We start from the raw sequence: 14,039 nt of genomic DNA on the forward strand, positions 1-14,039 counted from the left end.
GCTCAGCTCAGGCTGGACTCGAACCGCTGTTGCTCAGAGCTCAAACTCTTGAGCGAGCTCTTAACCAACTAAGCCACTCGGCTGGCCCTGTAATATATTCTTCATTTCCATTATTGTACCCTTTATTTCTGATTGGTTCTTTTTTATGGTTTCCATCTCCATTTTTATGAGATCCTTGAGCATTCTTATAACCAGTGTTTGGAACTCTAAGCCTGATAGATTGCTTATCTCCGTTTTGCTTAGTTTATTTTTCTGGAGCTTTGTTCTGTTCTTTTATTTGGGACATGTTTCTTTGTCTCCCCATTTTTGCTGCCTCCCTGTGTTTGTTTCTGTGTATTATAGGGCTGCTATGTCTTCCAGTCTTAGTAGAATGGCCTTATGTAGTAGGTGTGCTATAGAGTTCAGTGGTGCAGCCTTTCTGGTCACCCGAGCCACGCGCTCCAGGAGTATCCCCTGTGTGGCTTATGTGTGCCTTTCTCTTGTAGTTGAGCCTTCGTTGATAATTGCACATCAGTGTGAGGGACTGACCCTTGGATTCACTTGTTGTGAGGACTGGCCTTGACTACAGTGGAAGAGGAGTTGTGCAGGGGCTGACCCTACAGAGCAGAACCTGCCTCAGCAGGACTGTGGTGTCTGCCCGATCCGCCCCTTGGTGTGTCGTACTTGGAGATGGCTGGGTGATGGTCTCCTTGTTTTGAAGCTGGCCACTGGGGGTTCCAGCCCCCGGACCACCTTGGAGGGGATCCGCTGTAGGTCTACTTCAGCCACAACCCGTGTCCTATCCGGGCCCACCTAGCAGGAGTCAGAAAGAAATCCGCAGATGGCTGCCACCCATGCTATGTTTGGATGTGCCTTGAGAGGTCAAGCCATGAACTAAGGCCGGCTGCCACTAGTGCCGGCTTAGGGCTGCTCAGCCAGGGGCACAGGACATGCTCAAGCCAGATGCTGCTTGTCTGGGTTCCGCGAACCTTTGAGAGACCCTAGGAAAGTGCAGCTTGAGCCAAGGCAAGCGGTCTGCATGAGAAAGGCACTGAAAGCAGCCTGGGTGTGCCCGTAAGTTGGGTGGGGCCAGGTTTCAAATCGCCAGGGTGGGGTGAACTAACAATGGAGACTAAAAAATGGCAGCCGCCTGTGTTCCCAGTCCGGGAAGGGGGAGGGCTCCACAAAGAAACAATGGCCTCCGCCAGCCCCTGGGAGCAGGAGAAAGCCGCCTCTCCAGCTCCGGTTCTAAGCCAGATAACTCGGTCCCCACCATTTGTCCCTGCCTTTCCAGCTCCTGCCCTAGAGCTGGGGCCCAGAGCCAGTGATTCCATTGGTGGGTGAGTCTGCGTGCCTTTAAGAGGAGCACCTGTGAGTGCAGCCTCACTGTCTCACTCAGTCACAATTTCCACACTTTTTCACAACCAAAAATTATGGGGACTTCTCTCCCCGGCACTGGAACTCTGGTCTGGGGTGGGGCTGGGATCTCTCACTCCTCTGTGGGGTTGGAGGGACCCCCGCAGCCGAGATAGCCCTCCTGATCTTTAATGGTCACACGCGGGTATGGGACCAGCCCGTTCCGCGTCTCTGATCTTCTTACCAGTCTGGAGGAGGCTTCTTCTGCACATCCTTAGTTGAAAGGCTTCCGTTCAGCTTGATTTTAGGTGATTCTCAATACTGGTTGTTTTGTAGATTAGTTGTAATTTTGATGTGGTTGTGAGAGAAAAGAAGACTGTCAGCAAATCAGCCACCACATATTTGGTACCTGAGGTCATATTAATCTGCTCTAAGCTACAACACCTGGCACAGCAGGTGAACTGAGAGCTACTACCTCGCTGAGCTCGTGGTAGTCTGTATTCATCCTCCAGGGTCCATTTAGGTTCTCCAGGGGCCAGATTAGGAATTAAATAGAGCTATGATGGCGACCGTCACCCCTGTGTGGTTTAGATCCTTAAGGGTGGCACTAATTTCCACCATCCCCCCTGAGTGATAATGTTTTTGATGTCCAGGTTGGGGGTGATGGTCATATCAGTGGCTTCTGCTTGACCTTGTGCAGGACGATAAGTCTTACTTTGTGGGCCCAGTGTTGGTTGGCGCCATCTGCCAGTTTTATCAATTCCAATGATACAGTCAGGGACCAGGGAAATGACCACTGGGTGGATTTGTGGACTCAGTGGACTTACTGTGAGCCAGATTTTGTTTACTGCCTTGGTCTCGTGTTCCCCCACTCTGCCGGGTGTACCGGGGTGCTGCCCCAAGTCTGAGAAGTGTGGAATCAGAGGCTGAATCCACCATGCCTTGAACTGCCTGGGTCCCCGTTCCCTAGTGTAGTTAGCCTGGTAAATGGCCTCAAGCCCCTCTGTGGAAAGACAGGGTTGTCACGCCCACTTTTGCTTATAATGGTGTGGCAAGGCCTCCTGGGAACTGGCTACCTCTTCAGTCAATGGATTTCAGTCTGAAAACTGGGTCAGCTCTGGAACTGGGCAAGGGATCATGACTTTATTGAAGCAACCTACCTTTAGCCACTTAGTCATCCATTCTTGATTTCTTCTGATGGTGCAAACTAAGTAGTACTCTTGTCGGCTCCCCATTGATTTTCTACCTAAGGACACCATGTTCTGTCGACTACTTCCATGACTCTATGGGTCAGACCCTGGGGCTGCCACTTGGATATTGCTGGTCACAATGATAATTGTGCCGCCTGGCTTCTAACAGTGAGCCCCATCACCTGTCTGGCCTCTTGTTTCAGAGTACTGTCATTCCTGTCAATATTAGCAAGCTCTGCTCTGTGACAGCATCCCTTACAGTCAGCCCTGGCCTGCAGAGGAGGCCACCACGGGTCTTCTAGTCATGCTGGTGCCCCTTCACCAGCACACTCCTTTTGGCCTTGGAATGCCATGTGCTCTGGGCCTTTGGGTGGAATATGCCTGTGTGGCGTAGTTTTCAGTCACAGGTAGTATAAATATATCCATTCCGATATGCCCACTGTCTTGAATCTTTGAATTCCTTCCTCCTCTGTCTTGTCATGGCAGTTTTGGTGCTTTGACTTCACTCAGCGTGGGCCGTTGCTTTCTCATGCTTTTTGGAGACATCCTAGTAGGGAGTTTGCAGTCTCCTGGTGTCCTTGAGTCCTGAATTCTACCAAATCAGTAAAGTCTTCCCTAACCAATTTTATGTGCTGGCCCTTTTGACCAAGCACTCTCAGCACCTGGTTCTGTACAGACTCCTGCTGCTAGCACATGCTGGCTAGCTCTTGCAGCTCCCATGGGATATAATCTGTCCTCCGAGCACCTCCCCAGCTGGGATATGCTGTGAAATGTCCCTAATTATAGGTCTTTTGGCCAGGAGAGGAGACTGACTGACTGGGTACTGGGGTGGGGGAGAGGGGTGGGGATGTTTTCAGGTCCCTGACCTGGGCATAACAGACCTACCTTGGTTGTCTGTTAGTTGTCTTTAAGGTCCAGCCACTCTGACTCAATAAGCCCTGGGCTTGGTCCTGGTTTGCTCTGACCTCTCACTGCAGGTGACGAGACCTTCTTTGTGTGCCTCCAACAGGCCCTCTGGCTTTCACATCTGGCTTCCAATCGCCTCTCCTCTCTGTTCGTTTCTGAAGAGAAATGGTTCTCCAAGTGAGGTCTTCTGACTGGTATCAGCATCAACTGGGAACTTGTTAGAAATGCAGATTCGCAGCTTGCCTCAGCTGCTGAAACAAACTCTGGGGGTGCAGAGCAAGCAATCGGAGATTTAACAAGCCAGTGATTTCAAGGCACACCACAGTTTGAGGAACATGGTAGAGCATCAGTGGTGCTTAGCAGTAGCCATCCATACCATATTCGTGTAGCTACCATTCTCTCATAGTCTTAAACACCTGCTTCTGGTACAGTCTCCCAATTTACCATCTTTGAAGGTTCCAGCCGGTGTGCCATCTGGTACCAGGGGCTGTGTGCTCTGCCTACCACCGTGGTGGGATCCATATTGCCATTTGGGTGGTCAGCGATTCAGCTCCAAAACCCCGTCTTACTCCCCTGCTTTGTTGAATCACTGTTGGTAATAACTGTTGATAATTGCATTTTCCAGAAGCAGATGCTAAGGTGCAGTTTGGGGTGCAGGATGTTTCTTAGGGATCTTCACCTATGAAAGGAAGAGGGTGTAAGCAGGATTTGACAGGTGGACTGTGAGTCAGCCCCAGCAAAGCCCCATCAACCTGGGGGCGATCCGAGAACGGCTGTTGCCCATTCGATTTGGGCCGCGATGGCTGGGCCTTTATACCTCTGCCTTGCCTGGGGCTCTGCAGTCCACTCTCTCCGCAGTGGGCAGCAAGTCCTTCCTTGAAAGGTGGTCTGGGTGACAGCTCTGTGTCCATCACAGCACACCCAGCAATTCCACTGATGCTTCTTTTGCTCGTTTCCTGTTTTCCTTTCACTGTCTTAAGCTCCATACATAGCCTGTTCCACCACTTCTCTCCCTTCCCTCATTTTTGATCCCTTCTGTTTTTACTCAGTATATTTAATCCTTACACTCCCCCGCCCCCAACAAAACCTACTTCTGTTATTTCTGAGATTATTTTTCCTGTCTTTTTTTTTTTCCCCCCCAGTTTATTGGGATTTTAGCCAAAGGTCAATTATTGTTATTTTACAAATAAAAGGAAGATAGCCATAGAAATTTAAATCTAGAAAGGTCTTTATGTTGTCTGAACTTGTATTGCACGTGAGGGAATGAACTGAATACTGGGGACAGCCAGCCCTCTTTTATTCATCTACTAAGTGGAAAAGGGAACACTGTTTTTTCCTACTAGCCTGTTGAAGGAACACATGGATAGCCTCTTTTTGTCATATGTGCAGCTAGAAAATACAGTCTATTTTTAAATAAAATTTTTTCCTTCTTTACTTTTTTTTTTGTTTTTAAGATTTTTATTGGAGAATTGGGGAATGGGAATAGTGCTGGGGAATCGGGGGAAGGGGAACAGACAAGTTGCTGTCCTTTTGGTCTTCAGTCTAGTTGTGGAGAACATTTCTTCACTGGCCCAAGTTGGCACCATCATTGCGCTCTTCCCGGGCGAGGCAGATCAGTTGCCGGCTTCTGGACGGCTGTTCACTGCGGCTACTGGCCACTCACGCTGGCTGCTGGCAACACACAGTGGCCCATGGCAACCCACTGCCACAGGGGCTGCAGCCGCAACGGCGACTCATGGCAGCCAGCTCCAGGCTGAGCTGCTGTTCAGCATCTTAGCTGTAGAGGGCAGTGTCACTGGCCCTCATATGTGGGATCTGAACCGGGCCCTCTGGCGTCCCAAGCCAGCTTTTAACCAACGCACCACTTGGCTGACCCTCCTTATTTACTTTTAATCTCACTTTTGTTTTTTCCTTCAGGCCATCAAGCCCTGTCGTCCTATGACCAACAATGCTGGTAGACTCTTCCACTATCGAATTACCGTTTCTCCTCCTACAAACTTTTTAGTAAGTTCCTAACAAAATCAGATTTCATTTATTTTAAAATGTAAATGGTTGAATGTGTATACGTAAGTTAATATATGAATAGACTAAATACTAATTCAGTTCTGAAATGTTCTTTCTTTTAAAAATATTCTATTTTTATGTTGGTAAAATTGTCCTTTATCATAGTGATTTTTATTTTGACATTCTTACTATACTTCTTTTGTTGTTGTTAGCACTGGCTTATTCTGGCTGTTTTTTTTTTTTTTTTAGTTTCAGGTGTACAAAACAATGCAATAGTTATACTTTTCACTCCTCACAAATTGACAACTCCCCCTCTCCCTACTATACTTTTATATACCGTTTTCATTTATATTGTTGGTACCATGTAATAGCCAAAGAATTATAGAGCTATTCATTGGAGTTATAGAGTTGGAAGAATGTGTAGAACACTTTCACATCTCCTAAAAATTAGCGAATAGCTTATATATTGGGTTGTCGGAAAAGTCATTATACATTTTTGCAATGAAAAACATGGAAAAAAATATATCATGACTTTTCTGACAACCCAATATTATCTGATGATCCAAAGAAAAAACTATTATATTTACAACAGTAATAACACTACTTACTATTTGTTGACTGGTATTGGGCACCATTCTAAGTGGTTGACATATATTAACTTCTCACAACAAACTGATGAAGTAGATATTATTATCTCCACTATACAGATGGGGCAGTAGTTCATGTTTTACAAATGAGGTTAAGTAACTTTCTCAGGATTATTCAGGTAGTAAGTGGCAGAGTGGGGATCTGAACCTAGGTGTTATGGCTCCATCATGCATGGCTGTATGAGCTAGTCCACTGTGCTATACTGCCTTTCACAGTACAGAATTTATTAATTCTGGGTACTTGTATCATCAAGAGGTTTCAATTTCAGAATTAGATTATTAATAATTATATATTTTAATTTTACTGAGATATAATTCATATACCATAAAATTTACCGTATTTAAAGTGTGTATTTTGTGATATTAGTCTTTTCACAAAATTATAAACCCATCATCACAATCTGATTTTAGAATATTTTCATCTTCCCTAAAAGAAACCCTGTACTCATTAGCAATCATTCTTTCCTACCCCTCAACTTTCCGCAACTGCTGAGATACTTTTCTGTTTCAATCATTTGTCCACTCAAGATATTTCATATGAATGGGATCATAGAATATGTGATCTTTTTGGCTTCTGATTTCACTTAGCATAATGTTTTCAAGATACACCCACGTTGTAACATGCAACCTCATTCCTTTTAATGGCCAAATAATATTCCATTGTATGAATCGAATATATTTTGTTTATCCATTCATCAGTTGATGCATATTTAGGTGGTCTCCACTTTTTGGGTATAATGAGTAGTGCTGTGAACATTTGTGTACAAGTTTTTGTGTGGATGTATGTTTTCATTTCTCTTGTATAAACCTAGGACTGGAATTGCTGGATCATGTGGTGACTGTATGTTTTTAGGAACTACCAAACTATTTTACAGAGTGGCTGTACCATTGTTATTTCGTCAGAAATTCTTTTTATTATATTCAATTTAGACCAGCTTTGTTGAGTTATTCAAGTAGTAATATTGACAAAACAAATACTATATATTTAGATATTCCTTTTTTTTTTTTTAAGATTTTTATTGGGGAATTGGGGGAAGGGGAACAGACAAGTTGCTGTCCTTTTGTTCTTCAGTCTAGGTGTGGAGGACGTTGCTTCACTGGCCCAAGTTGGCACCATCATTGTGCTCTTCCCGGGCGAGGCACATCAGTCACTGGCTTCTGGACAGCCGCTCACTGCGGCTGCTGGCCGCTCACGCTGGCTGCTGGCTACATACGGTAGCCCATGGCAACCTACTGCCACAGGGGCTGCAGCCTACGCTGTCGCTGGTGTGTCACGGCAGCCCAGCTCCAGGTTGAGCTGTTGTTCAGCATCTTAGCTGTGGAGGGCAGTGTCACTGGCCCTCATATGTGGGATCCGAACTGGGGCCCTCTGGCATCCCAAGCCAGCTCTTAACCAACGCGCCACTCGGCCGGCCCATATTTAGATATTCTTTAGTCTTCCTCCCAAGTTCTTCTTCGTATAAAATATTTAAGTGAATAATGTTCAATACCTATGTAAAAAATGTATATTTTATGTTACCAATCTTGATAATTAGCTCCATATTTAGTATTTAGGATTAAAAATGGTAGGCTATGAGAATGGCATAAGGAAGAGAGTCTCTTATGCATAGATCAACATTTGTATGTTTTTTTTTGTTTTTTGTTTTTTTTTTAAGCTGAGCCATCCTGCCACCTGTTGGCAGCTCAGTGGCTGCTCAGCTCGGGCTGGACTCGAACCGCTGTTGCTCAGAGCTCAAACTCTTGAGTGAGCTCTTAACCAACTGAGCCACTCGGCCGGCCCTAACATTTGTATGTTTTAATTACAGATTCAGTTTTCAGGTAATTAAGATCTTTGGCATTATGTGGGAATTGATTTGTTACAGCGTTTGGTGGGTTGGCTTCTCCTTAGCAGGCTTGGGAATGGAGCTGTGAAGGGCTGAGCCGCTGGCAGGCACCCTGAGGCCTTCCAGGTCCTTTCAGGCTGTTGCTAGTCTTGACCCTCATGATGCTGAGTCTTTTTTTCACTTTGAGCTTTGAGTCATCTTATTAGTATCTTGTTCTTGTTCAGAGATATAGTTCAGTAAGAACAGGACTGGGTATTGTGGGGTTAAATAAAACAAGTTCCTAGAAAAATGAAGCTATATAACCATTTTTTTTCTTTATGACACCCATAATAAACATTTTTGGTTGTCTCAGTACATGTATATTACTTAAGCCAGAGAATTCCACCAAGCCAGAGAATTCCACCTAAAATTAAACTTTTGTATAAAGTTCTCAGTGTTCAGAAAAACACTGACAAACTTTATGCAGTTCCTCCATTTTTCCTGTTTACTTTGTGTCCTGATGGATTTTTGCACGTGCACATCATGTCATTATTTCACTTAAGCTTTGTGTTTCTGTTTCCTTTTAGACTGACAGGCCAACTGTTATAGAATACGATGATCATGAATATATCTTTGAAGGATTTTCTATGTTTGCACATGCGCCCCTGACCAATGTAAGTATGTGCTCATTGGCTGGCTTTCTCTGTCCCCCTTCCTTCCCTTCATTCTTTTTTTCTAGAAATCAAAATCCATTTCCTTTTACCTGACTTCTCAGTAACGTTTACTTTGTGTCCTCCTGCATGAGCTGCAGGAAGCCTGTGGCCGTGTGTGTCAGGTGGGAGTGTGACAGCTGTGCTAATGAGTCACAGGTTTGGTCCACATTAAACGTGTAAGTTAACGTGTCAGAATAACATTTTGAGAGTGTGAAAGATGGAAAAAGAAGCATAAACTATGGAGTGATGTTTCAAAGCTATTTTGGGTTGAGTGCCCTTCAAAAGAAAGTTGGAAAGTTTTAAGCAGCTATTATTTAGTCTCTGAGCTATAGAAAAAGAAATAGAGCTGGTTCAGGACACCTGGAGCTTGAATTACTTTCCTATAATTTCCTGCTTTTGAATCCGAGGAATATGTCTTCTTTAAGAGACATTGTCTGACATAGAAATCTATGATATTTTTATATAGGTATTAAGGCTGCTCTGTTGGTAATCAGTTCAAATGGAAGTTCTGTATCTATGAGTCAAAATTTTTCTGTTTCTGTATCTATGAGTCAAAATCTTCTGTCTCAAAGCTGGCAGTCTTGGGAATTGTCTTATTCTGTTATCCAGCTGGACACAGAGTGAATTTGCTTGTGGCTTAGGAAGTGAGTGTAACAGTATACTTTACCCAGTCTAGACACTGTTATAGAACTTACTGAATTATAGCTATGGTGTATTTAAATTAAAATAGAATGTTCTTTCATCCTTTCTGGTTTGGTTACAAGAAATTACATCTGCAATTTGAAAAGTTATTTTAGTACTGTTTACTTAAAACTTGAAATTCTATTCCTTTGGAGAATAAAGAATTAGATCTTTGCCAAAACTTGATCTTTTCTATCGTTCTTTTTTTTCTTTATAAGTAGACATGATTCCGTAGCAGTGAACTAATTTAAAACAAATTGTTTTCTTAATGATATTATTTTTATTCCACAGTATATTTTACCACAGGATTTTCTTTGAGGAGAGGATTACGTTGCAAATGTAAAAATAAAATCATTTGATAATATAAACCACATTTACCTTCAGGGTGGACCATAATATAAAAAAGGGTATAATATTGGACATTCTTTTTTATTTTTTGAGGTATAATTGATATATAACATTATATTAGTTTTAGGTATACAACATAATGATTCAATATTTGTATATGTGTATATCATGAAATGATCACCACAGTAAGTCTAGTTAACATTCATCACCTTACATTGTTTACTGTTCTTAAATAATCTATATGAAAAGGCACGGAGGGCTTTTAATTTTGATGGTTTTATTCCCTTTTTTAAAAAATGTCTGAATTAGGCACTGAAACCGTCCGTTACAGCACATCTTCTAGTCTTCCAGTTGGAAAGGCCTTTAGAAGTTCTCAGGTCCAACTTTCCCCTGCCTGTTGCATTTCTGTCTTTTTCCCCTCAGAGGGCTTGCAAATACAAATAATTTAGTTATCATGAAAATATTTAAAAATACCTATCATCTCTTAATTCCCTAGAAGTAATGCAGATCTTATTTTCACTTTTAGGATCATCTTAGAGAAGGAAAGCAGTGTGGCTTCAGAGAGACCAAGGTTTTAAACAGTAGTGAATTCCACTTAGTAGTTGTATGATTTGACATTTCAATCTTTTTCTCTTAGCTTCTTCAGTTTTATTTTTTTATTTATTTTTATATTATTTTTAGTTTCAGGTGTACAAAACAATGCAATAGTTATACTTTTCACCCCTCACAAAGTGACCACCCCCCTCCCCCAGTCAACTATCCCCACCCCTGATATCATATATATCTATCACATTCCATCAACTCCACTCCCCGCACTGTACTCTGCATCTCGTGACCACATATATATCAAATCTTAGTTGACATACAATATTATTCAACGGCAGCTTCAGATGTACAGTGCAGTGGTCAGGCCTCTATACCGTCCATGAAGTGGTCCCCCATGTTTAAAGACATTAGTCTATCTGGCCCCCCAAAAGATATTTACATTATTGATTATACTCCCCAAACTGTCTTTCATATCCCTGTGGCAATATTGTAGTGACCAGTTTATGTTGTCTCGTCCCTTCCCCTTCTCTCTCATTCCACACCCCTACCATCTAGCAACCATCAGTTGTTCCTCTGTATCTCTTGAGACTATTTCTATTTACTTTGCTCGTTTATTCAGTTCTTTAGATTCCACATATAAGTGAGATCATATGGTATTTGTCTTTCTCCGACTGACTTATTTCACTTAGCATAATGTTCTCTACTGGTAGGTCCATCCATATCATTGCAAATGGTACGATTTCCTTCTTTATAGCTGAGTAATACTCCATTGTGTAAATGAACCACAGTTGCTTAATCCAGTCATCTACTGATGGGCATTTCGGTTGTTTCCAAGTCTTGGCTATTGTAAATGGCGCTGCAGTGAACATAGGGGTGCATATATTTTTTCGAATTAGTGTCTTTGACATTTCAATCTTTATAAACCTTTATTGTGTCATCTTAAGATAAAGGTATTAGTTTTAGCAATATTATTGACGACTGTAAAAAAAATTTAAAAAAATGAGATGACACATGAAAAATGTTTATCAGTGCTTGGCATACAATAAATATTGCACTTCTTGTTTGGGAAAAGATGTCAAACAGACCTGGGTTTGCATCTATCTTCTAATTCTTTTTTTTTTTTAATTCTTAATAAAAATTCTGATTCTTAATATTTATGTAACTTTGTACAAGTGATTCTTTGAGCTTTATTAAAGTCTCTCAGCCCGAAGATTGGCAATGAGAGGTCGCTAATGCTACATTAATTGCAGTTGTTACTGTTGTTAACAAATAAAATATAGGACTGAAAAATTCCTGGCTTCAGCATAAATTTTGTATGAAAATATTCAAGTTCTCAAAATTTGAGAACTTAACTTTGTAATGAGAAGATAAGCCCCATCATTTATGTTAGAATTGTTGATAAAATAAATCGAGTTTTAAGCTGAGTGTTGTACAGTTCATAGGAATTAGATCCATCAAAGGCTCTTGAATTTGAAATAGCCTCCCAAGAAAAAGAATCATTAAATCGCTTTACTGATCTGATTCATTTTCTTGGCTAGAGAGAGCACATCAGCAAGAATGGCGTGCAAATGATTATAATGTTAGAATCTCAACCAAATCTAGTTCCGACAAGTTCTCTTAAGGTCTTAAATTGAAGTGGATTGAAAGCCTTGTTGGCTGAGTATAGAGCGTTTCAAGAGAATTTTATCCTGTTATGTAGTACATTTGCTATTGCTTACAATACCTGGTGTTACTAAGGACTTTGACAACATAACTAAAACTATAAAAATATGTGTATTAGATGCATAGTATCTTATCCCATTCTCAAAATCACCAGAAAGCCTCATGATCATTTCCTCTCTTCCTTACTTGGCTTTCCATTTCCAAGGCCTCACTGCCCTGGATTTGGTCATTTCGTGCCTGTAAGTAGTGGAGTTAGAATGTAGACATTTAGGGGAGGGTTTTTGGTTTGTTTTGGTAGGATGAGATAGGAGTTAGTGTCAGTATCCAAAGATGTTTTAAGAAAAGGTGGTAGGTATTTATATTATTTGATACGCCAGTTTAAGCTTTTAATCAATTGAGCTGCCTATATGTAGGAAAGTGACAAGTTCTCTCTGAGCCTTAGAGATGAAAGTTTGAATAGAAAAGGAGAACCTGCCTTTACAATCTGTGTGTCTGAGAAGGGTTCTGGTGGTATGGATGAGAGCTCAAAACAAAATAAAGTACGTATGTGTAAGTGGTCAAAGAACGAATCCCAAAAAGTGATCTTAGTTGGAAGGGAAAGGATTGTACTTGCATCAGTCATCCATCGGAGTTGCTGCTGCCCATGGGAGGAGTACAGTTGGCACTCTTTGCTCTTTTCTCTGCCTGCCTCTTGACCATTCCCAAGGGCTCAGTCTAGTCCTGTTCTCTCTTAGACACTCTCTCCCTGAGTAACGTAGCCTCACCCACTTGTTTTTCTTCCTGTGCATATTCTGATCTCTACCAAATTGATATTTATAGCCGTGGCAAAGGGCTCTATGCTTCACACTCACATTTCAGATTTCCTGTTGGGCATATCCACCTTTATGTCCCCTCAGTCACCTTATCCTCAACCTGTGCGGAACTGAACTTATCTTCCCCACATATTGAGTTTGAGGTACTCAGGGAATGCTGTCTGAATTTCTTTGTATTGCTGCCATTGTGATCTATCTGGTCATTTAGGCCAGAAACCTAGAAATTACCTGCTATTCTTTATTCTTTCTTATTTCCACGTCAGAATGAACAGTCATTGTGTATTTTAGTAACATCACCTAGGTTTAAAAAATTTCCCCTCCTTTCCAATCTTCTCTTCATTTGGCCTTGGACTGTTTCATTAGACCCCAGTCTGGTCTTCGGGTTGACTGCCTTGCTGTCCTTAAACCGTTCCCACACTGTTTACGTAACAACCCATCCAAAATGTAAGCTATGATAGCCTCTCACTTAAAATACTTGAGTGACTTCTCATTGCCATAGGATAAGCCCTGAATCCTTGACATTGTTTATCAAGTGTGTATAATGTAGTTCATACTTTCCTGTCTGGCATCACCTTGCTTCTCTCTCTCCACGCACTTGACTCCTGAGCGGCTAAATCACTTGTTCTCCCCTAGCTACCTTCTCTCTGTCTTGCTAGAAACTAAACACCTGCTCCTCCCCAATTTCATTTTTCTGGTTGACCTGGAAAATCTCTCCCCATCTTTGAAAACTCAACTCAAATGTTACCTCTTCTTTGGTTCTTTTGGACTTTATAGGTTCTGTTTGCTTATTTGTTTTTTTTTTGTTGTTTTGTTTTTTTTTAGGTGTACTCACCGCCAAAGTTTATTGCAAGGAAAGCATATATGATAGAATCAACAGGAGAAAAAGCCACCAGAGTCTGTAGAAATCCATGCACAGGCTTCTAAAGTACTCCCTGTGAGGGAACACACCCAGTCCTTTCCCCAGCTGAGAAAAATGCAGAAACGTGTTGCCATGTTTCTGCCCAGAGAAGTCCATCAGAGACTCAGCACCCAAGGATTTTCTTTTTCTTTTTTTTTTAAATTTTTATTGTTAGTTTCAGGTGTACAGAACAATGCAATAGTTACACTTTTCACCCTCACAAAGTAACAACCCCCCTCTCCCCATCAATTGCCCTCCCCCCCGATATCATGCTTATCTGTTACAATTCCATTGACTCCACTCCCACACTCTACTCCATGTCCCGTGACTATATGTATATATAATTATAGTTGACATACAATATTATTCAACATCAGCTGCAGAAATACAGTGCGGTGGTCAGTCCTCTACACCGACTATGAAGTGGTCTCCCCCACAAGACATGAGTCCATCTGGCCCCCTAAGAAATATTTACAACATTATTGATTATATTCC

The 14,039-nt window shown here is 41.9% G+C and overlaps 1 protein-coding gene across 1 annotated transcript in view; it reads left to right on the plus strand.

Annotated features, from left to right (window-relative positions):
• The window catches only part of DROSHA (drosha ribonuclease III), a 126,025-nt gene that overhangs the window by 26,255 nt on the left and 85,731 nt on the right, over window positions 1-14,039 (plus strand). Inside the window, exons 11-12 of the mRNA XM_019647856.1 lie at window positions 5,349-5,435; window positions 8,472-8,558. Coding sequence (XP_019503401.1) covers window positions 5,349-5,435; window positions 8,472-8,558 — 174 coding nt within the window. The remainder of the gene's footprint in view (window positions 1-5,348; window positions 5,436-8,471; window positions 8,559-14,039) is intronic.

Source organism: Hipposideros armiger, unplaced genomic scaffold (genome assembly GCF_001890085.2).
Source record: "Hipposideros armiger isolate ML-2016 unplaced genomic scaffold, ASM189008v1 scaffold_117, whole genome shotgun sequence".
NCBI classification, from domain to species: domain Eukaryota; kingdom Metazoa; phylum Chordata; class Mammalia; order Chiroptera; family Hipposideridae; genus Hipposideros; species Hipposideros armiger.